General features: G+C 38.4%; 1 protein-coding gene across 7 annotated transcripts in view; it reads left to right on the top strand.

The window, feature by feature from the left end:
- LOC139945753 (polypyrimidine tract-binding protein 3-like) overlaps positions 1 to 26,493 on the top strand; it is a 108,246-nt gene that overhangs the window by 43,041 nt on the left and 38,712 nt on the right. For 2 of the 7 annotated variants that reach the window (XM_071943146.1, XM_071943143.1), the window contains exons 1-2: positions 9,667 to 10,586; positions 20,884 to 20,982. The exons of 1 other annotated variant lie outside the window; for it this stretch is intronic. In XM_071943146.1, the coding sequence (XP_071799247.1) occupies positions 10,440 to 10,586; positions 20,884 to 20,982 (246 nt within the window). In that variant the 5' untranslated portion in view covers positions 9,667 to 10,439. Of the gene's footprint in view, positions 1 to 9,665; positions 10,587 to 18,172; positions 18,213 to 20,883; positions 20,983 to 26,493 lie in introns of those variants that run through there. 4 more of the 7 variants (XM_071943148.1, XM_071943147.1, XM_071943144.1 and 1 more) reach the window with 4 other exon arrangements.

Below are 26,493 nucleotides of genomic sequence, written 5' to 3'. Positions count from 1 at the left end.
GAAGATGAGCAGAGGATACTGTTCAAAAATTCAAAACCAAACCTCAAATTTCAGAGCCAACACTCGCTCAAAAGATAATTATTACATGACTGTCTTAGTGTCACCGCATACTTGCTATTATTTAGAGCTTGTTCTTTTCCTTCACATCATACAAAGCTTCAAACATCACTGAACAAGTGTGCTCTAGAGTTATTATTGTTGTTATATACTCTGGTAATGAAACTAAGGATGCCTTATAGTGAGCTTAATCACTATAGCTTGCAACCCTGTAAACAAGGGTGCTTGTCATTTTAACCAGGAACATCGAGGTTAACCTCTACTCTTCCATGATAAGTTTTCTGGGTTCTTTTTTTTACCTGCACTGCCATGTCTTAGCATGGCTTAATGTCCAACCCAGTACAAAGTACAAAGCAATTATGGTAAAGTATCTTGCTCAGGGACCATGACTGGGACTCGAACCCACACTCTGCTGAACCACCAGAGCTTGAGTCCAGTGCACTTAGCTTCTCGGCCATGACCAACGCTACAAGAACAGCAAGATCAAGTGAATACTGATTGTTGTTGCCACAGTAGTAGTTCCTGTAGAGATACTGACCCCCCCCACCCCGTTAAAAGTACATCTTTGTGAAATATATTCAACTAGATTTATTTATTAATTTTTTTATTATTAACGAAGTTAAGGTTTGATAACAGCTGTTTTTGTTTTTAATTTTGTTTGTTAGAGCTACATTGTATTGCAAAACAAGCGTGTTGAAACTTAATTTCCTGGCAATGTTATCAATTATCCTGCAACGACGCTGTAGTAGCTTCAAATTGATCAGATAAGAATGTCGTATATCATCTTCACTCCTGAACATTAACGCTAAATTTGTTCTCATGTCGTATTAAATCCCCTCAAAGTGTTCCCTGTTCATTTTAATGGTAGCTGCAGCTGTTGTAGTTTTATATTGAAATACGTAACCAGTTCATTAATTCACAAAGAGCGGCAGTGTACTAAAAAAAAAGCCTGAAAACAAAGAAACACAAGCTTTGACCTTTCATAGTACGCCAGATGTTAGAAGTGATGGGATGTGATATTAACACATGTGCCATATTGAGTTATATGTCTTCTCTATTCATAAATAAAATGCAAGGTCAATAATTTTTTAATTGTTAGTTTTGCATCAGGGATAAAGACTATAGTTTATTTTTACCCTGAACAGCAATTGGGAAGTATGAAGTACTCGGTGCTTAGTACACAACGATGTAAACGGTAAAAAACAAAACAATTTGCATTCAGGAATTTGTGAATATTTATCGGAGTAGGTTGAATTCGAATCAGTTTTTTTTCCTTCACATTACCACTATTATTCTAGGATTCGAACCCCCCCCCCCTGAGTAATATGTCTGTGTTTGTTGTTTCACAGAACTCATGAAAGAACTGAGTAAACAGCACTAACACACATCGGTGTATAGGGGTAAAACCAAAAGGAATGTTCTATCCCCGTTGCAAACTTATTATTAAACTACTTTTATTACTAGCAACTGAGCATGAAATGAATAGTTGATATAATAATTCTCTGTATCATCCCTTTAATTTATTTCTAGTTTACCCCCCCCCCCCCACCCCTGTGTTAACTCGTTTTTTTGTCAATACCACGACTGTACTGATCAATAATACAACCCATTCAACTTTACCTCTCTTGAGACCAAGCAATGTACGTGATATCTGCACTAAATCAACATATCAATATTTTAATAAATTGAACTTTCGATCTGTGCAGTGCTCTTTTTTCTCTCTCCACCAAACAATGAGAGTCGCTTGCTGTCGGAGTAATGTTTGCACCACTCTAGAGTGGAAGTCCTGCATGGTTTACTATGGTTGTGGAAATACATATTACATATTCAACACAGGGACTGTGAGAATGTTTGTCACTGGCAAAGTTTGAGCACCTCAGCCATCCTGGGTAGAAAGTTGACGCACCGTCAAACAATGTGTGAAAACACTGCCTGGCACCCAGACTCCTCATCACTGCTTAGGGTTGCTCACATTGCTGGAGAAAGAAACCTCTGAAACCCTTGTTTCTTTTAGACATGGTGAATGAATGAAACATTTGGCGATAGTTTTAACATAATGCACCTTGATCTATGAATCCAAATACATTACAAACAACAAAAGGAGGAAACCAAACAAGTTCACAATTGTTTTTTTATACATTTTTACTTCCTTTTACAATGAGTTGACACATTTTTTAATAGTAGTAATCCCATTCATTCTGTGTTCAACTGCCGCCGCAGCAAACAGCAGCAAAGTAGAGTAAAGGACACTTCAGGAGTTTATTATGAAATTGGAGCCACCCGACCACACTACAAAATGGTTACACTGGACACGATGTTCACAAACTACGCCCCATTCACAAACTCCTATCGAGTATCAACCCCCCTGTGTGTACCTGGTTCACACAATACCGCCTTGCTCTCTGGCTCTCCCCGTCTCCCCTCTTCCCGCTCTTCTCTCTGTAGTCTAGGTAATAGATCGGCATCCGTAATCTAACACACTGCTAAGAATTGCCCGCTAGTCATCAATCAATAAGAGTCCGCGCTTTCCACGTCCGCTTCGGTGTCACATGGCCTCTGCGAGCCGTCTTCAAAGGAGTCATGGATCTCCTGCAGCGTTTTCCAATTAAAGCGGCAACCTCGCTCTCTGTTTGTCTGACAAATCCATTGCTTTGTTTTGTTAATTGGCGGAGAAACAGAAAAGTTAATATGCTTTTAATTAGGTGTACCTTGTTAATATCCGATTGGTGACAGGATATGGTTCGTTCTTACTTTTTGTATATACCCTGTGATGTAATAATAGGCAAACACAATTAATTGGCGATTTCTTGTAACTGTAGAAAGCGTGTATTAATTGGACTTTTATTTATTAAACTTCGAACCTGCTTGGTGTTTTGGCAGCTCGGAACCATAGCATCAGTCATAATCCATCAGCTTAATGGAGACCTGCACCGTCTCAATTAACCAATTGATTCTAATAGAGTGGATCCATCGAACCATGGTACAGAGGCCATGTCTTCTGTTTGTGGCCTTGGTCTTGGCCTAAGTGACTAAATTATTAATGGCCCATCCCAAATTATTCCCAAAGGGATGATTTTTTTTCATCAGGAAATGTCCTGTGCAGTATAAAAATGGACCTTTGAAGATCTAGGCTTGCCGTAGACAAGATATCCTTCGCTGGTCAAAGTTGATTCAGTAGTTAAAATAAAAACGTGAACCCCATTTTTAAAATCTTGTTTTAATTTTATTTTTATTATTATTATATTTTTTTTTTGGGGGGGGGGAGGCTAGAGAACTTGTAACTTCTCCTCACTCCTCAAATTAACCTCTCTAAAATAACTCAATACCCTAATGGTGGACTTGTATATGAGATCACTGTGCCTGCTCTCTGTTATTTTGGGCCGGTAGTACTATATCCTAAAAAAAGTGTCGCACAACTTCCTGAGAAGGATTGTTTGGGGATTTGGGAAGGTGAGGGTTTTAAATACAAAAACAGAATCAAATTTATTACTTGGAAAAGGGAATCAAAAACAACTGTTTAGAAGGCCTCGTGTGACTTTCAGTTTGTCTGGTTCCTGTACCTGCTATATAGCTGTTGGCTATTTCTTAAACAGGCAAGTATTCACGTCAGTTTCCCCCAAAATATTTTTCTATCTAATGGGAATTGTATTTTTGATGATGGCTAATTTTGTGGTTCACCAATTGACACCAAAACTATGGCTTATTCCTGAGGGAGTTTAGAGTATAAAAGAGCAATAATGATTTGCTACAAGGCCATCGATTTAACCAAACAAGCGTTTTTAGCTCTTAGCAAGAAGTTCTTTATAATTGCCAATTATGATAATTTTTATTGAGGGGGTTTTAGGTGAAATAATTCCATGTGAACATCTACAGCTGTAATATACAGGTGTGTCCGTTCATGTGTATACAGTGTGTGGAACTAGCTATAAAAAAAAAACACCTTTTTTGTTCCTGATTATATTTTGTGCTCAGAATATTCTTTTGGCATGCAAAAAAAAACACTATATTGTTTTTGTAAATTTGAATGCATGTTTGTAGCTTTTCAAAATAAGAGCGGGGAAAAAAGAGAGTAAAATTCAGCATTATAATTTACAATCATTTGTGCATTTGTATTGATTTGGACTTGGTTTTCAGCCCAGAAACATCATCACAAGATTTAATCCCTTTTTTAAGAAACTTACCTCTTTGACTTTTGATCAGCGCCCGGGTTGAAAAACATCTTTGGAACAGGTGTATTTTTCTGTGTGTCAAACAAAAAGAGAAAATCTTGGACGGCTGAGCCCCACTGGCCCCCCCAAAAAAAAAAGGTGTTAAAATGCCCTTTTCCATCTTTAGAAACCCAAGTTTGAGCTGTCAGGTCAGGAAAGCTTTGACAGGCTGCAGTTTGTTTATCGGTCTACAATTCCTGAGGAAAATTAATACAATAGGAATGTTTAGGGTAGCAATTCAAAGGGGCACTGAAGCCAAAACCATAGCAATGAAGATCTGTGTAAAACTTCAGCATTTGTAATAATCAGTGTTTTGAATTGCCATGAAGTACGTATAGGATAATGCCCGAGGTGCGCGCCATTCTTACCCATGAATGGCGCGTTCACCGAGGGCATTATGCGACTTAACCCACACCTGTGACGTCATGCTATTGTGAAAATCGCTCCATTATTTCGCACGAATGACGCGATATTGTTTAATTTTTAAGTCAATTGTTTGTATGTATTACGTAAGCTTGTTCACTCCAGTGAACACCACTGGTGGTGTGTGAACAATGGACAAAGACCAACATTTAGGAAATATGCTCGTTCCTTCGATAGTGGCATCATAGATCGGGAGCGAAAGTGGCAGCAGATAAGTGATTTTGTTTCTTGACTTTAAGTAAATTTATACAAGTTAGTGATAGAAACAGACTATCAGATGATGTTGTAGCCGACTTTCTCGGTCTACAAAAAACCCAAAAGGTGAAGATAAAAGAAGTACCCGCGTACAAGCCTGTAGTTTCAGATTTGTTTTTAATAAACAAATTTAAGCTACCTTTATGATCAACAATTTCAGTTGAATTCCTGTTATTTTATGATGATATTGAAAAAAGTATCTTTGCAATCTTAAATTGTAGGGACTTTACTCACTTACCATGTTTGTGTATGATAAATTAAGCATTTTGAATTAATAAAAACTAAAAACAAGAATACTGGTTAAAATGAAATTGATTTATCTGACTTTAAGACCTGCCTAAATTACTGTTGTAGTTATATAATTATTTTTTAACATCTCAGCTAAATAATAATTTAATAATAAAGCTGTTCACTTGTGGAAAGTGTTAACGATCATTTTGCAATACATGTGTAGCTCTATTAACCTGTGTTAAAAACCATTAAAAACAAAATAATATACGGTCCATGCATGGCCATGGCGTCATTGACTTGATTTACTTTATTCCCTAACTCTTTTATGCACAATGGGTGAATAGATGTACCCATCGCGCCATTCGTGCAAAATAATGGAGCGATTTAACAATAGCATGACGTCACAGGTGTGGGTTAATTGTAGAAGAAGAGTTGATAACAAATGATTTTTGTGCACTTGCAGATCTGCCAACTCTTCCTGATTCTGCAGAAAGTTCCCTGAAAATAAACTAATCTTTCCGTAATCTGATGAACCAAGTTGAAAATCCCCCTGATTTTGGAAACTGTCTCCCTGATTGTTGTACGAAATCTTCCTGATTGCAAGATGCAAACGATGAAAGCTCTTAATTTTTGTTTTAAATAGCAACCAGCTCAGATCAATATATTTTTAATGTTACTTACGATTTCGCAGCACGACAAGTGATTGTGTGATTATCAAGTCTTGGTAGACTAAATGCAAATTGGAGTTCTACCTGTTTCCGTTCGGTATCAAGCTGATGATATAGCCACTGGGCAGGCTCAATCGCTGAGTGGTTTAATACAACTGCACTTAAAGCGCAGCAGGTCAGTGGTTCAGCCACTACCGGGAGTTGCCCCATGGCGGATTTGACAGCTTTGCGCAGAGGTTCGCGTAAGCCGAATATACATTCAGCCAAATAAATAAACAGGGTATGGCAGAAAAACATGGGAATTAAGTAAGTAAACAGTGTTTATCCATCACTCAAGACCCTGCCTGTAATTGAAAAGCTAAAGGTTTTAACCCAGATTCATTATAAATGTATTTTTTTTATTTGGGGGGGGGGGGGGCAATGGTCTATGCAGATGAGTTGAGATGAGAAATTAGCGTGCACTCATTTCTTTGGTATCTTTTACCATTTGAAAGCAAACCCCAAACAATCATATACCCATTTTTATTATAACTACGTGCATGCCCATGTAAAGTTGAAGAGCGCCCTCGCTCTGCTTAGTCTGATCCCAGATTCCTGACTCACTGTCGCCATTCTTCAAAGGCACAGTCCCTGGAAGTCTGGTGGCTTTGCTATTAGATTTTACTTACTTGTAGGTGGGTAGACGGAGATAATGCTCTTTGCTTGCCGCTATATTCCCCCCCCCCCCCCGATCTTCTCCAATTTCCAATCAAATCAAGCATTGAGGCTCATCAATTAAAAGTATAGACTCGGCCACCACAAGGTCTCCTCCCCCCCCCCCCCCCCCAATACATCTGACTCTCTGTTGAAGGTAAACGCACTTTCAAATATCAGTCTCCAAACGGCACTGTTTCCACAAGCACTCACGTTCAATTTGTAAATAGCAAGGCCATATAACTTCTGCCGTCCGCCCGCCCGCGGGAAAATTATCAATTTGCGAGTAATTTTATGTCTGGACCAATTTGCTCTTAGGTGTATTTAGTGAAGGCTTCATCAAAACGTACTGTCGGTTTAGTGAGATGAGCTTGAGTATTACTGAAGATGCAGAGTGAGGGTTATCTGAAAGTGGAAGCACGACTTAATAACAATAATAATAACCTGTTTTTATATAGCGCTTTTCACCCCCGGAGGGCGTCCCAAAGCGCTTCACATTATTACCCCTGGTCACTGGGCCATAAATCACTCCTTAAAACATCTCAGCTCCCTGGTGGGGAGTATACAGCCTTGTGCAACATTAATATGCGCTACTCGGCTAAAGGTATTCAAATGATGTGGGTGGGGCATTTTGAGAGCACTGTTGTTGGTATTGAGATAATGGGCAGGGTAGGGGTTAAACAGGGTTGACATTGTTTAATGGTACTGGGTTGGATCCTGGAGAGAATGGTGTTAGGGTATCATGACCACTTGAGGGGGCTGTTCCTGAAGATTAGTCCACCAATATTTCCTGAAGCGGAAACGCGCCTCATTTCAGAGGGTATTAAAATGATGTGGGCGGGGCATTTTGAGGGGCGTGAGTTGGTAGGCATCGATGGTTAATGGGTCGGGTTGTGGTTGTTAATCATGTTGTGGGTAGAGAATAGGGGTTAATAAATTGCTGTTTTAAAAGATAATTATTCATTAATTAATTAACCTCAGGCATGCGGTCCAGTATTAATTTCAAGCCTGGATATTAGGCTTAAAATTATACTTTTTCACAACATTACATTCTCAATGGCCAACAATTAGTTCAAGCCCTTATTTGGTGCTTAGCTCAAACTAATTAAATTTAATATCTTCACAATTCATTCAACATTAGAAACTAATGTCCTTCGTTTCCTCTTGTCACGGAATGGAACCATTCTGTCCGGTCTCACGTGATACTTTCTAGTGGGAGTGATTAAGCTCATTCAGGCATAATAGATTGAGAGACATCTCATCACGCAACCCCAATATTGCATCTGAAGGCAAGGATTTATTACGTGTTAATTTATTTATGAATGTACGAGGGCGATTCAGTCTGCTTCGGCGCTTTCAAATGGAACAGCGCCGCTGTTGACTTTTCCAATCTGATTTGGCCCTATTTATAACACATTTTTATTGGTTAAAACACAACACGTGACTATTAATGACCTTTGTGAAAGTTGAAGGAAGTCAGCTTTGAGCTTGTGTATGGCTTAACTGCAGTCACGGTTCCTGAGTTTTTATTGGCAATGTCTAAACAAAGTACTAAAATATGCATGGCATTTGGCATTGTATTGAAAATGTCATTCTTTCAAGTGGCTCTCATTTCATCATCTCGTCACATAAAAATGAAATCAGTCAAAATACCCAAACTTGGTTGATACGAGCATAGTCTCTGTTTCTATTTACGAGGAAGTCAACTATAACATTAACACCATTAACAGACATCGCAACAGGGGACTCGCACAAGTCTAGTCCCTCTGAGCATTTCAATGTCAGGTGATTTCAATATTTCTTCCTAATTACCTGGTTTTGTCCCCCTTCCTTTTGATCGTATGGCTGAATGCTTTTAATCATATTGAAAAGCAATTCACAGTGCCGCTTCAGTGCCAAAATATGTTATTGATGACATATTTCATCAGTGCTGATTTGGGCCTGGGCTAAATTAGTTCTTTGCTTTCCCCATCGTTCTGTGTGACTGATCTATAGGGATATATCCAACCACATATACTTGTTGTCACACACGGTGTCACATGATGTGCATATTAATATAAATCTATTGATAAAAACTACAATGTGCAAATGTTGTATGTGTGCAATCTGGAGCATGAATAGCAAACTTCATGCACGTATTGTTGCCTAATCGTAATGGTGTCACACTTCAAAATATACGTGCTGAATAGCTGTGTTTGTTGACAGGTCACGGGTTTCCCCAGAGTTTTTCAAAACTGTTTGTCGACATTTAATAGGAACCAAGTGCATATTTTGCAACTTCGACAACCGATTGAGCTGAAATTTTCACAGGTTTGTTATTTTATGCATATGTTGAGATACACCAACTGTGAAGACCAGTCTTTGACAAAATTGCCTTTTTTTTGGGGGCTGATTTGACACGGAATGACCCAATTACCAATAGTGTCCAGTGTCTTTAAGCTGTCTTTCCCTGACCCCCTCCCCTTCCCACCATGTACACAGTAAACAAAATAGGAAAGTAATTCTGAACAGAAATTTCAGACACGTGTAGCATTTGATATTCAATAAAAGTTTAAGAAAGTCTTTGGTTTAGTAAACCCTTGCCAGAGAGGGCGCTATTTCAGATTAACAGTTGTGACTTTGCCTGGAGAGGAACAGGTATAATTGGCTGTGTTTGGTAACATGAGAGGGATTATAATTGTTTATCGATAAGTAAACCACATGAAGGTCATAGGTAAGAAACTGAAGAGATAACAAAAGTTCAATTTGTTTGGACAACCTGTTGGAAAAACAAACTTTAAGGAATGATAACGCCAATAAAGTGCAAGTAGACACTTGTTTTTTTGCATGAAGAAAAACTTTTTTTAAAAGCTGTGCGTGCCTTTAGTTACTCTCTGCATGCTTTGGATAATTTCTTTACCTGTCCCAAACAGTGATTTTGTTATTTTAAAGGATTTGCCACATGTGTGAATATTCATTTGGTCCTTGTCAGCCATTATTGTGTCTGTAACTGGGATTACTTCCCTTTGTTGGGTTTGGCCTTGCAACCCTGTGGCTACTTTACCAATATCTGTTGTTGAATCCCTGCATGAATGCAAAGAAATCATGAGTTCGCTGAAGCTTAGTAAATGCTGTCTCAGAATGGAAGGTTACTTGAGTAAATCTGCACTGGAATGAATGGTGCTCAGAGAAGGGAAAGGCAATACACAGTGGAACGGATGACCCTGGGTTGCTTTTATTTAATCTCTGCCTGAGCTGGGGTGTTTGACTGGGGCTGGATGTAGCTTCAGGGAAAACACTCTCAGTGTTTGCTGAAGGACTGAGAAGGAGAGAGTGGCTTGCAGAGTACAACTGGAATATAATAGGCTTGTATGCTTGAGCTATCGGTTACGCAACTCGGATGATTTTTCTGGAGTTAGTTGGTGTGCTCAACGGCTAAAAAAAGAAAAACCCTTGATGGATGAAGCTGGTTCTAGTCGAGTGATTCCTTTATGAGTTTGAAGGATTGACCCTAGCTAAATAGCGACACGGTTTACCGAGCAAACAACCATGCCAGGCGAGTAGCGCTGCACTCCTCACAGACGCCGTACCGTTTGTTCACTCACTTCAGTCAAGCTCTGACGGTGTGCAGTAGACAGGCTTGCTGTGTTGAGCATCCCACACACACAATAAAAGGAGGCGGAAAAAAAACTCTGGTCGAACAGGAACTGTTTTCAGCAGCTACACAAAAGTGTCCAGCTAGAGTCATTCTTCCAGTTGTGTCATTGTGTCAGTTGTGTGTGGTCACACTTTGGGAGTTCCAAATCCAGCTGGAATTGTATTTAACTGTACAATCAAAGAGAGAGAGAGAGAGCCCTGTATCGCATGTGATTAAGGGAAACACCAGCTGCATTGAGTTTACTTTGAAAGAGCGTATTGCAACCAAATGTACTTTGTTGATCCATACGCCGGTGGTGAGATGATACTTGCGCCAAGCGGTGCACCTTACGGGACGGTACCGTTGGTCGCGGTACCCCATTCCCACCCTGCTGCTAATTATGTCTACAGTTCGTCAACACGAAAGAGAGGACTGGTAAGGATATTGCATGGAATAATGTTTGACGCACCAACCAATAAAAAATTCTTGGGTGATTTTAAAAGAAATTATGATAATTGTTCGATTAAATGCTTATTAATTTATCCATCTTGGTGGTAAATTTGAAACTAATTCTGCTTATAATCTTCATGAAACTGAACATGTGGCCATATTGCTATTTTTTCTTCACTTGCATCCATTATTTTTGTTAATATGCAAAGTAATAATTTACTAAACTACCAGATGTTTTCATTTTCTTTTTAAAGTCTGGATATATGCTCGTAAGTTGTAATGATGATACAGATCTTAATGATTGATTTAGGGTACCAGACCAGTACAGACCAATATTGACAAGAATGTGTTTTGCTAACATATTGAATTTTTTTTTTTGGTGCATTAGGATTTAGTCATTAGGTCTCCGTTTTAGGTTGTTTTCCCGTTAATGTTTGTTTGTTAGTTTGTTCGTTTGTTTGTTTGTGTTTTTAGGGGGTGGGGGAAGTCTATTTCATTTGGAAAGTACTGGTTTCTTTCACACACCAATGTCTCTAACGATGTAGATTTTGTTTTATTATACGGTAGTTGTAACTTTATGTGAAAGTAGCCAAACTTTTAACAGAGTACAATCTCAGAAACTGTACAAAAACAGTAGATTAAGTTTTTAATTAACCCAACTATCCAGATGATGATTAATTCATTGAAATTGAGCCAAGTACAAATTCAAGGCAATTGAACAAATGTTATGAAAAAGTATCAAATTCTAAATTTTGTAACAAAAATATTCAACATTTTGTGGGTTTTGTATCCATTGACTAAACATACATAGATCTTTTTTTTGTGGCACAGCCATCTTTGTGTCTAGAAAAAACAAAAAACATGCCTTCTGATTCATCAGGATGTTTTTTTCTCCTGGATTTCAGTTTTCTTTCATAGATCTTCTTTTCACTAAAATGTTCTCTTGGCAGATTTATCTTCCAAGCTTCTAGCTTTCCCATTAGTAGATTCAATCCATTACTGTAGTACCTTGAATGTCCAGGGAGGTTTTATCGCTTGACTAAGATGAGCTCGCTGTAAACCATTTGCAGGATTTTATTATTGTTTGCACTCAACCCCTGAAAATTTCAAATCAGTGTGACCAGACACATAGAAAGGCAAATCAATATGGCCTCTTTTTGGCGTGGCAAGATTTAGAGTTTGTCACTGCATGTGTACACTATAAAGGGTTAGATTAAACCATAAATAATAGTAAACTTGTGGGTACAACCAGTGTAATAATTATCTTTTGGTGGAGTGTTGGCTCTAAAAAGAGCCGGTTTGGTCTTGATGTTTCGAACAGTATTCTCTGCTTGGCTTCAGGAGAAAGCTAACTTTAAAGATAACAGTCTGGTGCCCCTGTCAGAGATGTTCCTAATTCTCTTTTGCGGGAGTGTTGGCTATGAAAAGAGTGGTTTGGTCTCGATGTTTCAAATGGTATACTCTGCTTTGGCTTCAGGAGAAAGCTAACTTTATGATAGCAGTCTGGTGCCCTGTCAGAGATGTTCCTCATCGTGTTTTGGTCTTGACGTTTCAAACAATATACTTTGCTCGTCTTCAGAAAATAAGCTAACTTTATGACAACAGTCTGGTGCCCCTTTCATCATAGCCACAGCTTGCCTTTCATACATGCTGTACTCGATTATGACAACCAAGTCCAGTTCTTACTCTGTGAATAAACCACAGTAATTGGGGGCGATAAGTGGAATCCGCTTCATAGTTGACATAACATTTGCAGAAATTGTAGGGCCACTTCCTTTCTGTAACGAGCCCCGACCCCAATATGATTTCAATATTGTTAGTCATTTATGGCATGTGGGAGGAAAAGACGACACGGAGGTATTTGGGGGTGAAGGCTACTCGATGGAAACGATTATGGAATTAGTTTATCTGTAGGATCCATGGCTGTAACTCAGAATAGATCTCTCTTGCGGAGAGTTGTTAGTTTAGGTTTTTTTGGTCCAGGTTGATTCACTGTCTCTCTAGACTGAAGGGAAGCCTCGGAGGTCAATGACAAGCAGCTGTTTGTTCTCTGTTGGATTCTCTTTTTCTACAAGGGTTTCTGTCCTGTTCTGTAGGATCAATGGCTGTAACTTAGAATAGATCTCTCTTGCGGAGAGAATTGTTAGTTTAGTTTGCCAGGGTTTCTTATTTTTGTCCAGGTAGATTCACTATCTCTAGACTGAAGGGGAAGCCTCGGAGGTCAATTACAAGCAGCTGTTAAATTCTCTGGTTCACCTTTTTTTACTGTTAGGGTTTCTGTCCTGAACTTGATGTGATGGTTGGCAGCAGGCCGGTGGCTTATCTATGATGGGCTCAAGGTTGTTCAGCTGAGACCTTTTGCTAGATGCTAGACATGTGACCATGCTAGCTAGTAATGTTGTAGCAGTATAAAACTTTAACTGAAATCACAGATGTTTTCTAGTGGTGAATTGTGTCCCCTAGGACTGCCTTTCAACTGTAAATAAAAAATAGTCGTCAAAATGTAAACTTTGCAGCTAAATTTTATTCATTTTATAGCTTCTTGTTTTTAAATGTCCTTTTATTGAATAGCGCAAACAAAAAATGTTAACCCTCTTTCCTATTTATTAAAGAGCGCCCTTTCAAACCTTCATTCTTTTCTTGGCTACATTATGAATTTAAGGGAACAGAAACTTCTAAGACTCATTAAAAAGCGGCTGGCTAACTTTGTTTAAATATTATTTTATTGATTTGCACAAAATAAAAGTTTAATCCTCTCCTAATTATTGAAGAGCTCTCTTCAGACCTTCATTCTTTTCTCTTTGGCTCAATTAAAAATAGTAAGGAACCAAAACTTCACAGACTTATTGTAAAGCCACCCAACTGCTTGTTGGTTCTAAAATGTTGTGGCATTGAATGAATTTAATTGCCAAGCTTTATAGCCACGGTGCAGGTATAAAACAAAATTATCAGGTATCAAAACCACCAAAAAGCAATTAAACTTTGAGTGTAACTTTGAATCAATATTGTTGAAAGTTCTCCTAGTTTGCAGCGTTGACCTCAGGGGTCATGTTTTGACCATACTCTCTCTTGAATTTTGTTAGTAAAATTCACTTCTCCAGGGCTGATGTTTTGGTTATCGTTGTTCGCAATTGTTAGACTGCCACGTCTCAACAGATTGGCAGGGTTTGGGTTTCCAAATATCGCTGAAACTATTCCAGCCTGGGTTACGTTGTACACTCCCCGTGTGTAATAAAAGAACCACTCCAGACTCAATGGTTCTTTTTGTTGCCGGGGGTAATCGGAGTGGACTGCTTGATGAATTCACATGTTTGTATTGTTTGGGATAGAGGTTAAGACCCTATTAGGTATACCTGGGGTAACATCAATGTTGTCCCAGGGCTAATATTGTGTTCCACAGTGCACATTTTTTCTCTTCAAATTCATGGTTGGTTGGCGATCAAAGACATGTTGACATAAAAATTCACCTCGGGAAAGAAAACCCAAACCCTCCACCCTTTGAAATAATATTGTAGTACAAGAGCTAATAGTGACAAACACTTCATATGATGGAGGGAAAATTATTTGCCAGACGGTTTGAATTGTGTGTTGTTCAAGCGGCAGACACATTTAGTGAAAATTGGTTAAAGGGAATATACTTTTGGTAATGAGATGTACTTCACAAATCAATGGGCAAAAAACTTACTTGGTGTAAGAAGCACTGCAGCTGTGGAATGTATGACATTTTGAGAAATGATTCCCTTCTATGTGGTTTTACTTTTACAGAATGTGGTTCCATATTTAAATGTCATTCTGAGACACTCAGATTGTGTATTCCAATTACGGATTATTCTTTCTGCATGGACATATTCCCAAAATGCTACCATCTTTTGAATTGAAATTTTCACAGGTTAGTTCAATTGAATTGTTTAGGATTAAAACAATAAAATGGTTTTGAATCGAAAGGATAACTTCGTATTTTAAGTACTGCACATCCAAGTTGTAAAGCTTTTTGAAACTATAAACATTGCTTTGAGTTATGAATAAATGTTTGATTGTGCCAAATATAAGGTCTGAAATTGATATTAATTCTGAATCCTGGGGAGCACAACTGCCACAAGGGGACAAAGAAACAATATATCTAGTAGTATTAGTCAAAAGACAACCTTTTATGAAGATTGATCGTGTATCTACTTAAAATTACACATGTAAGCCCGTCTCTTTCACAACATATTTAATAATACAAAAATTTCACATTTTGTTTGTGTCTGGAAGTACGGGTCAAATATGGAATAATTAAATAAGGGACTGGCATTGCTAGAGCTGCCCTTGGTCTTTTATTTCGGGAAGCCGCTAGGAAAAGAGGCTTTTAACAAGCAATAACGGCAGCAATGTGGCTGTAGCGATGGATATTGATTCAGAATTGAGCATGTAAGGCCCTTCAGACCATCCACCCAGATAATTGCACTGTTATGTGGGTTTCACCTTGAACTCGAAGCTTTGTATGAGGAATAATGGTACAGAATTATGGGGGGTTGGTGTTGGGGGTGGTGGTATTAAATTTTTTGTTTTGGCATTGGGGATCTCGCACAGCTTGCATTGTTATTGCCAAATTTTGTGGTTTATTACTTTGATTATTGCCATATTGTGAAATGGAATATTTTATGAGGTAGGCCTTTGTAGCTCTTGTCAATCAGAAGCAAGGATACCAATCATTCCACCCAGCATATCAACAACTTGCAAGGGCTTGAATTTATGTTACAATGTTTTATATTAAAATAATGAAAGAGTTGGTTAATTCTGTGGGATATTTCTACATTATACTGTTTCACGTCCCTTTAAACAATCCCCAGCAAAAATGCAATTCAACCCTGGCCCCAGCTAAAATATTCTCGAAAGTCAAAATGCAATTATGAATTTAAGTCGCCACAATCTGATTTCGAAAAGTTCTGGATTATTCCCATCCATCGTCGCCTGCCATTTTTTTCGCCTTCTCTCCGTAAACGCAAATTGCTAGGTGAGAGTGGTTTGATTTCTGCGTAGCTATACACTGTGTATAGATTCATGAGATTAGGTTTGTTTGCGAGTAAAAGCGCTTTGTTTGGCTATGTACTAAAGGTATGGGAACATACATTAGCAGGTATGCTTGGGTATTAGGTAAATAGAGTTTGCTTTTGCCATAGAACACTTCTTAAATGTAAAGGGGGGGGGGATTTGATTTTGGTGAAAGTGAATTTTCATGTTGAGCTTGATTCTTCGTGATGGTAGTTCGATTGAAAGTGGTTGACACCTTTAAATGATAGTGATTTTTGCATAGGGTTTTGATTTTCTGTTAAAGGGATGCATACCTTTGGTAATTGCTCCAAAAATTAATGACCATATGAATTTTCTTTTGAAATAATAAGCATTGCAGCTTTTCATAATGTGAAACATTATAAGAAACGATTCCCTTCAAAGGAATGTGGTTTGAGAGAAAGGGGTTTAAACCAACATTTCAATCTGAGAAACCTTTCTGGATGAAAGGGTTTCTCAGCTTGTGTGTTTTTCAATTACAGATTATTCTTCCTGGGTGGACATAGCTGCTCTAGATTTAAGGGGATATCTCAAAAACTCTACCACCTTTTGAAATGAAATTGTCACTGGTTAGTTTTATTCTATACTTAGGATTACAACAACCGAAAATATCCAAAAACATAAGGTCTACCTTGCCTTTAACCAGCATGTATTTGTTGACTTGTCTTCATTTGAGATTTGAAGTGCTTATTTAATGGTATTTGTTGATGATATTTCAATTCAGATCTTGTTGTTTTTCTGTCTATTGCAATTCGCAACTTGCCCATAAAGTTGAATGAATAATCGCATTATGGATTTAGAATAGAATGTTGGTTTTACCATGGTTTTACAATGGTAAAACCATTATAGTCTGTGGTACTTTCGCTATGGTTTTACCCATACACCAGTACATGATTGTGACAAACAGTGTATACGACTCTTTTAGTGCTGTCTTGGGAAACAGAGGGGCTGGGGGTCGGAATCCTCAAGGACTGGAAACATATGAACCATATGACACCTACATTCTAGACCAGATGTCTTTACTATAAGATTTTGATCTGTGGTCATGATAAAAATGTTGGATCTCAATCCTGGATTGTCAATTGAGTGTAACTAAGCGGGGTCCATGTTCAAAGATTGTCAGTGGTGCACAGTGGAAAGAGCCCAATTTTGAATCCCCTAAAATTCATGAGTATTGACCATGCTACATTAGCTTGTCCATGGGGGTAGGCCTACATGCATAGGTTGTGAGGTAAATAAAGAGATAAGCTAAACTTCCACTTGTGTGATCAGAGAGTCTACAGCTGTGTTTATTTGATTATTGTGCCAAGAATAGATCTAAGTAAAAAGTAACTTCCCCTCTTTCACCTCAATTTCCCGCCGCTTTGCGACAGATTGATGGAAGGTTGCAAGGAGATGCACCACAAGCTCCATTTATATTAGCGTATTTTATCCTGGTGCTATTACTCTAATACTTTGGTTCTTTTCCATGGCTTAGGTTTTGGCTGCGGCTGAGGCTAACATTAACTTGTTTGTACTTGTGGTGAGGGTCTTCAAACAAGCTGACTGAGCCTTAAGCTGGAGCCACTGTTTTGAAAAGCGTCATTGTTGATTTAGAAGCTTTTTATGTTCGGCTTGTCTTGGTTCTTGGTTGTTTTTCCTTCAAAATACACCATGAAAGAGTGTTGACTGGAGGGTCATACACCCAGTTGTCTATACAATAATGACAAACAAACTTGTCTTTATAAAAAGGGGCCAGGCTATTTGTAACCTTGCGCCTTTGGTGTGGTTACATGGCTATAAATAGCTCTTTCTGGATCTTTATTTGAGACTTTAAGGCTACCACCAAAGTCTAGTTCTTGGTGTGCAATTGAAATAGTGAAATCTGACTGTTAAAATGGGCCAGACTATTTCCCCACCAATATTGTAACTCTGCTTTGAATGCAGAATAGAAAATGTCTGGGTCTTGCTATGCATATGTATTGACACTGTGAGTTAAATTTAAGTGAGACTTTAAAAAGATTCTCATTCCAGCTTATCCCCTCCCAGATTTCTTCTTTATAATTGAATCCATGGTTGGCCAGTAATCTTTTCCAATCCCAAGCTTTAGGATTAACACATTCAAGGACTGCTCACAAAACTTGCACAGCTGTACTTGGGTGTTTGCATGAGTCAATTGTGTCACCATGTGCTTGTGGAACTAATATTATACTTTGGAGGGAAACTCTTTCCTCACTCTTTGAATGGGAATCCTAATGCAGTATTATAAACGGCCCAACCACAACAATAGAGGAAGCGAAGTGTCACTAAAAGCTAGCTTTTGTCTAAAGCTCTGGCTGTGTATCTGACAACTACATCACATAGTAACTGTGTAAAGGCTGTTTGTCTGAGACTTGTTTGTTGGTAAGATTGGACTGGGTAAATAGACCATTTATGTTCGTGGCAGGAGGAGGGGCTAGTTTTGTGTATCATGCAAATGCTAGATTTGCAGGGCTTGAATATGTGAGAAAGTCTCCAGTAGACCATTTGCAGATCAGAAATGTCATGAGACTTGGCAGAAGATTTGACGCCAAACCCAAAGTAATTGTTTTTCTCTTGTTATTTGCAGAGTTTTTAAGTAGTGGGTCGCCTTCACAATTGAAAAGCTCGAGCAGGCATATATTGTTAATCTTCAATTTATGTGTTTTGAAACAACACTTGTTCAGTTTGTGGAAAGGGGTGGGGTGGTAACTGCAAAATATTACACTCTAGCCAGTGATCTATTTAGTAGTATTTCCAGCCCTGACTCAGTGTTTGGGTTTCTGTGATTCCTCTGTAAAATGTTTTAGGAACTTGACATAAATTTATGAGTCTACCCTTTAAAATTTCCTGCTGGACTGGATTTGTCCTTCGTCGTACCGACTAGAGTCCCTACTTTACTCTAGCCCTTGTGAAGGTCCTTTTAATGTCACTTAGATTGTGTAATCAAAGGACTGTCTCAGAAATGTTCCGTCTGTCCCAAGACATAGAGTGCAAATCAAATTAAAATCCTGTGCTTTTCAGGAGAGGAGAATAAGAAGTGGAGACGGTGCTGTGTCTGCCGTCCCCTTGAGAATTAAAGCCCTTTTGTAACTAGTCCGATCCGCAAATATGGTAACGCCGTTACCGTACCTCGTTAAGTATCTATACAGGGATGGTTTTTATGTATATAAAAAATATCCCTGGTCTTTTGTGACGGACAAAAAGAGGAACTAATGAAAGAGATTTATAAAGGTGGTTATTGGTAGAAGGTCCTTGAGGATGGGTTGCTCCTCAAAGGAGGATGATGCATGGTGATGGTTATTTCTTGAATAAAAAGACTTGGTGGAATTGGAAGGCGCTTTAGTAGGAGCCCGAGGAAACCACTTGTGGAATCTCTTTCCACTTAACAATCTTGTCTTGGAAGAGGAATATTAAATATCTCATTTACAGTGTTCGAGTTTAGGGCTCTGGTGGGAAGTTTATAATAGATGGGAAGGTTTTGATTTGGCACTGAAACAGGATCGATGTGTAAAGTGTGAGAAGCTCAATAGAATTGTGACTTCATCATCTCATTTCCATTCTATTTTTAAATAAATTCGTTCCTTATCTGGGAATTGTTTTTATTGTCAAAACAACCTTCCTGACCACAATAAATTTCTTAAGAAAAGACTCAAGACGGTCTTAAGACGATCTTGAGAAATTATTGAGATGTCATGAGACAGTCATAAAACTGAGACTAGGTCTCGAGAATGCGTACTGTTCTATAATAATCAGAGTCCAATAATTTCAGTGTAGAGTAACCAGTTGGTATTGGATTTTGTTAGATTGAGGAAGGATCGCAGTAAATCACCAAAAGGAGACGGGGTTTAATGTAGCACAGGATGCGTATTGCTAACTTGTATAAATTTGTGTGTGTAGAGTGCAGATAATTGATTGCTTATGTTAGGATACAGGTGGAAAAGTTCTTGTCACTGACAAAAAAACCCAAAGATGGAGTCTTCTAGAAAGTCCATCCCGTGAAATGACCATTGCAAATTAATTGGACTTAAACTTTCCCCATCCTCTCTTTCAAAAGTTTTTATTTATTTGTGTTCTGAAACCCCCCCTGGCTCTCTGCTCCATTAAAACCTGACTAATTATCGTCTTCAAATACTTTGTAACCAAAGCGCTGTGGGTGTCCATCATCTCAACTTGGTCAACTTCTCAAAACTATTTCTTGACTATATATTTTTTTTCCGAGGACAGAGAGTGAAAAAAAGTTTCATCCTTTTTTCGTTAACACCAATCATTGCACGAATTCAGACGTAAAAGCTGCATTTATTTTGCATGTTCTTGTAGTTTGAATTTTTGATTAATTATAACTACCCTTCTTCATCACAGCTATTTGTCCCCCCGCCCGTGCTTTTTTAATACTACATTATGTTTGATGTTATTCTATCACACACCCCTGCTGGTCGCACATTGTTTTGCATCCTCCTCCCATACGTGTAGGAAATCATGCTTTCGTTGGGGCATTCCATTGCGCAGAGGGGGTGGACATCTCTTGCCATTTTTAATGTCTTATTATTTATGCAGTTATTTACCTTAATAACTACAAGAACAATCACTTTTTCTATGTGTTAGTCGCTGTAGGATAATCACTGTTTTTGTTTGGACTGGATCGGTTATGGTACCCTAAATACAAACTGTTATTCAACTGTGTTTCTTTTATGCTTAAAATATTCTTACATTTAAAATGGACCTTTTCCAAAATATTTTAGCGCCCATGAAAGAAAAAAAAGTCATGGTGTTAAAAAATTATCGTAATACAGAAACAGTTTAATGAAAGAGCCTTTATTACCTACCTGTCATTTAAAATTACTTAACATGACAGCGTTTTTTGTGCTCCTTTGTCGTCAGTCAGCAAAGCTGAATTGATTGTGTTTTCGTTCAGGAACAAGACCTAAATTGTCTTATTGGTCAGAAAACAAAAAAGTTAATTTATCTTATCATTTTCAACAATTTCCAAAAACCTGCTTAATATCACCAGTGTGTTGCTATGAAATGTTTTTGGGGCAAGGTCCATTTGCATGTACGTCGTTTTTAACCATCCTCTGTCCATTCATACTTCCCTCTTCTGACTTGCCGCATTTTTTTTTCTCCACTTTTGTTTCTTTTTCTCCTCTCGGTTCTCTTCTTCACCTCCGTCCTGTACGTGCGTACGCTCGTTCGTTACACTCGCTCGTTCCATTCCTTCGTCCACCAACCACAGCGGGGCTCAGATGAGTTGTTCACACCAAACGGTACCACCACTAATCCCCTCGCCTCTACCTTCGGCGGTGGTGATTCACCCATTAACGATGCCAAAAAGGTAACAAGGGTTTTGTTTTTCTCCTTAAATATTTCCCCTGTTAATCTCAGTCTGTCTTGTTTGTTTTTGTGTGTCCTCAGGTGCTAGACTCCTACCCTATCCCCTCAATCCCCTTCTCCCCCTCCTTGCCTTGCAAAAAGTGCTCAATGTTTTACATAGCCATGAGTTGAATAATCTGCCTGTACGGGTTACCATTTGTGCTATACCATCAGCATGTCTAAAAACCTACATTGTCTCATGTTTGTCTAGTTGGTGTATATTTGATTCCTCAGATGAACATGGAAAATGGTAAAGAATAACAGGAGAGACAACAGATAAAAAACACTTTCTGAATGTTCAAGCAAGAAATTTTGTATTCAGCTCTTTGAATTGGAGAGCGTGATAATTTCAAAAAGTCACTCCCCCTGAATACCTTTTTAATGTCAATGTCAGCTAAAACTCAGATTGTTTATAATATTGCCCTCTAGCTTCACTCATGAAGGCATTTCCCATCAACAGTATTCCACTTTATGCTGGTCAAAACACCTGAGCACCAGTCAAACTTCTTTCTAAGTGGTCCGGCTGGCCAGTTCAATGTTGACAAGTATACATATTCAATAGACCAGTGGAAAAGCTGGCAGACAAACTAACTAGTCCTGCTGGCTAGTCACTGAACAAATTGAAGGCACCCTCAAACAGGCTGGTCTGGGGAGAGGGCAGTTAAGCCCTCTTCATACTGCCTGTGAATGCAAATGCGAAGCGAATCTTGACGTCACAAATTCGCTGCGAAAGGAGGGTGTGTCGTCAAATTCACGTCACATTCGCTTCGCATTCGCATTCGCAGGAAGTATGAACCAGGCTTTGTAAGGGCAATATAAATTCAACAAATTATTATTCAGGCAATTCGTCTCAAACCCCCAAATCTTTTTGGAAAATGCACCTGTTATGAACCAACCTCTCCGAAAACCTCTACAGTCTGTAGTGTTCTGTATGGTAATCCATGGTCATCGAGGGAGAACAATGATGTTGTCAGTTTTTAAAAATAGTATTTTTAACGTCATTACTAACTAACAAGCTTTGTTGTAATTATACATGTCATTTATTCCAACAGCTTTTCTATCTGTTTTTACGCCAGGGAATGTTTTTTACAGGCGCCACACTACCAGTAACAATGGCTCTGCATTAAGTGCTGCATGAATTATACTCTTCACAATACACAGTTACCTGAGGGTACTCATCATTCAAATTGTTTTAAAAATACTTGATTATATTGCTTGATTATAAATTGCATCAGCTTTTGTCTGTATCAGAGTAGTAACAGATACAGTGATGTGACAACTTCACAAGGAGAAATGGTGTAAAAAAAACGTCTGGGTCGATACGCCAACAGCAACAGATTTTATAAAAATGCCAAAACAATAATCACAGTTCCACAGTTCAGAAAAAGATAACTGCTTAGAGATTTAAACGATTTTATAGCTGTTTTTATTTTTCCATATCCGTGTTTTTTTAATTTATCAGTCGAGGTCCAGGGGAAGCTTTTTCTTATCCGTTATAGCACAATCAAAACATAACATAGTTTATTTTGTCTTGTCAAAAGAAAATATTCATACTAGAGAATTTCAATTTCTTTAACATTTTTAAACAAAACATGAAACATGTTATATCCTTCTACTTTCATTGTAGGTTTGTTTTCCTTGGATAGGAAATCGTTGATATCCTGTGTCCCAATGCACTCAGATCGTTCCATTTTGTTATTACAATCTCTTCAATCAATTTGATCATCGTTATAATTGTTTGCAAGAAAAACCACAACATTGACAACATTTGTACAGTCAAGCCTAGTGTTAAAGGCACTGGACACTTTTGGTAATTGTCAAACACCAGTATTCTGACTCGGTTTATCTTGAACATATTCATACAATTTGGGCTCAATTGGTCATCAAAGTTGCAATAGAATAATGAAAGAAAAAAACTCCCTTGTTGCACAAATTTGTGAGCTCTCAGATGCATAATAAAAGGTTTCGGGCCTGAAGTTTTTATAATATTTGAGTGAGAAATTACCTATTTCTCACAATGTTTTATACTATCAACAGCTCTCAATTGCTCATTACCAACAAGTTTTTTTTATGCTATACAATTACTTTAATTTATGACCAATAGTGTCCAGTATCCTTAAGTTACCTATTAAAAAAAAATCCAAACTGAAGTTCCCGAGTAGAATATTGCTTTGGTGTTACTCAACTGGAAGAATGAAGTCTTTATTTCTACTGCACTTCAGTCAACTTCTCATCAGTTCACTACCGACTGTCTCCTCTAGTTAGAGTTTAGACATTGACTTCAAGTGTAACATATAATCCATATCTCTAGAGGTCCGGTCTTTAAGAAGTCTTTTTCTTGTTACTACCTACATTTCATCAGGCAGTGTTTCAATCCAGCTCTAGAGGGAATACACCTTTTATCCATTTTGGAAAATGATACTTAAAAATACAAAATGAATACAAAATAAATCCTACAGTTGTCAATGCATTATTCTGAGTTAACATGTCAGGGGGAACTAAAAGATTTTCAGCTAAGAAAAAAAGAGAGAAAAAAGAAAGAAAAAAATCAAATAAGGAAAAACTAAATTAGTGATATGTGTCCCTTAGTGAGCCAGAGTGGAATGGTTGTACAGTGTATAATACCTTAACAAGAAACGACCATGACATGTGATTGATGATAATAACTTTCCATTGCCCAAGCGGCCTAGCCAAAGGGAAACGAGATGCCCTATCTGAAAAACACACACAAAAAACCACATACACAGCCAATAGGCTGAGTATACCAAAGCTTGATGACTGCACTCATGCAGGTAATTGAGTATTTTTTTTTAGAATTCGGCTACTAGGCCCGTACAGTGTTACTTCAACAACAAACTTATCGTAAATCGCCAACAAACCGTAATTGTAGTCTCCGATATGGAATGAAATTGATCCATTTTGGTTCCATGTCAGCCAGGTCCAAATGTCAGTCTTAAATACTTGAGTGTTTTCTTCCGTACACTTTTATCACGACTGTATATTATTCAATGATCAATACAAAACTATCTTTACAAACAATTAGTTAGTTCAGATTCTCATTTACATATTATTATTAGAGAGGCACTCATTGACATGACAATGGCTGACTTAGAATCGTGTCAGTGCTGAAGCTTGGTTCATTAAAGCCATTATACACTTTCGGTACAGAAAAAAAATCACATATTTACAAATAATTTACAGGGTTTACAGAAGGTACAATGGTGAAAGACTTCTCTTGAAATATTGTTCCATGAAATGCTTTACTTTTTGAGAAAACATTAAAACAATATAAATTCTCGTTAGCAAGAATTATGGATTTATTTGAAACACATGTTATGACACGGCGAAACGCACGGAAACAAGAATGGGTTTTCCCGTTATTTTCTCCCGAATCCGATGACCGATTGAACCTAAATTTTCACAGGTTTGTTATTTTATATATAAGTTGTGATACACAAAGTGTGGGACTTGGACAATACTGTTTACCGAAAGTGTATAATGGCTTTCAAACAGGGTTAAACAGGGTTAAACAGGGTTAAACAGGGTTAAACAGGGTTAAACAGGTGAGAGAGTTGAGCCAACATGAACGAGTCCTTACAAGCCGAGATTTTTATTCTTTTCAGGGCGGGGTAATTTTTTCTTGAATGAAATGCATGTTTGTTTGATTTTTTTTGGCTTTGCCAGACATGACAATGGCTGAGAGTAAATTAAATAGCTCTTTAGAGTGCACTGTGGTTAGTCAAATAAGGAATAACAGTCCACGGTGACGCCATGTTAAATTTCTCTCGTATATTTGTGTGGTTCTGAGAAAATGAAAATGGTATGCACTGTTTGTTGTCTTGGCAAGCTTTTCATTTCAAGTGTCGAGTCTCAATTATTCCAGGGTTTTTCTATATTATATTTGGCTCAATACAAAAATACCAAGAGCCGTTATAGAAATACTGGCATGATCAGTATTCAATTTCAAGACCGCGATATAAACAAAATCAATACTGTGTCTGATTTAGTTTCTACATAAAAATAAAGAAAACTTATGGATATACAAAGCAAAGTCTGTACTTTTGGTAACGGTATTCAGTAGATCCCAAAATAATAAAACAGCAAAGCTTATTCAGAACCACACATATTCAGAAGAGAACACTTACATGATGTCTTCGCGAAGTTACATGTACATGTAGTCCTTACAAACTAGCTCTTCCAAAAAAGTGATGTTTCAAGGGAGAACCCAGTGCCAAATAAATGACCCACAGCCTGAACTCAATTATGAAATCAAAATCATTACTTTTTAGTTGTACAATCCCGGCCCCGGCACCAAGGCTCTGTGCCTCATTTCAATGTTGGCTCTCATTGTGCAGTCTGCGCTCCTATCAACATTGATGGGGGGGGGGGGGGAGGAGTCACCATAGAGTAAAGACACAGACTCTAGTTGTAACAGACCGATCCACTAAGCTCCGCCCCATTGCATATTGACCAATCACAATGCAACGAAGGTCCGACAAATAAGGTCCGACATGCGTGCACGTATCTTGGCGCGTGCGGCAGAGTTGTGCAGAAAGGCATCGGAGAGCCCCGCGTGTTCTTGCTCACAAATGCGTCGTGGGCGGAGCCTGCTGGATCGGTGTACTCCTTCTCTGTCCTTACTCTATGCAGTCACATTGCGAATGGCTGGCCCCAGCACTGTTGCCAGGATTGTAGTTTGTGGCCTAGGCCTTTAATCATATCGTTCTATCGTGGTAAAATCCGCCGAGGGTTTTCCAGGGACATTATCTATTTCGAACAGGATATGAGGAAGAACCTGACTGATTGTTCTGAACACTCTTGGGTCTCATGGGGTCAAACCCATTGCTTGGTTTCACCATCACACTGGAAAGCATTATGGCTGAGATGCACATGGGAGTCATTGAAATCTTCCACTTCAAAGTGTGGATCTACATGTAGCTTGTGATAAGAGAATTGGGTACATGGAGTTGAAAAAACGGGGAGTTCTATTTATTCCTTGTTTTGGCCTTGACTTAATGGATTTAAATTGCGCGCTTGCAATTCTTTTTACTGTATGATATCACAGACCTATGAACTATGAGATCCATTACAAAATGTTTTTTAACAAGGTGCTGTCGTGCATTCTGCAGCCAGCATGCCACGAAATACCTGGGCAAGCCCTTCTCTAACAATAAGTGTGTTTGGCTCTAAAATGCATTTTACAATCACAAACCTCACACCAATTGCTTTACGCAGCATTCGAAGGGCCAAGCTATAATGGACGATGGTCTTGCTCCAAGTGTCAGGACTAGGACCAGAGTGCACACTCTGCTGATCAGAATACCAGTCTGGTGCCCTAGATGGCTCGGCCACTACATGTCATACTGTTGTGCAATACTTTCAATGTAGTGCAGGCCTGTATGCTTCAGTTTTAAAAGGGCAAGGGCACCAAGGTATTTTCATCTTGGTAAAGGGCACCCTATGAGGAAATTAT

The sequence above is a fragment of the Asterias amurensis genome, chromosome 13 (assembly GCF_032118995.1).
Source record: "Asterias amurensis chromosome 13, ASM3211899v1".
NCBI classification, from domain to species: Eukaryota; Metazoa; Echinodermata; class Asteroidea; order Forcipulatida; family Asteriidae; genus Asterias; species Asterias amurensis.
The sequence above is the reverse complement of the archived record's forward strand: the minus strand, read 5'-3'. Positions and strand labels throughout refer to the sequence as shown.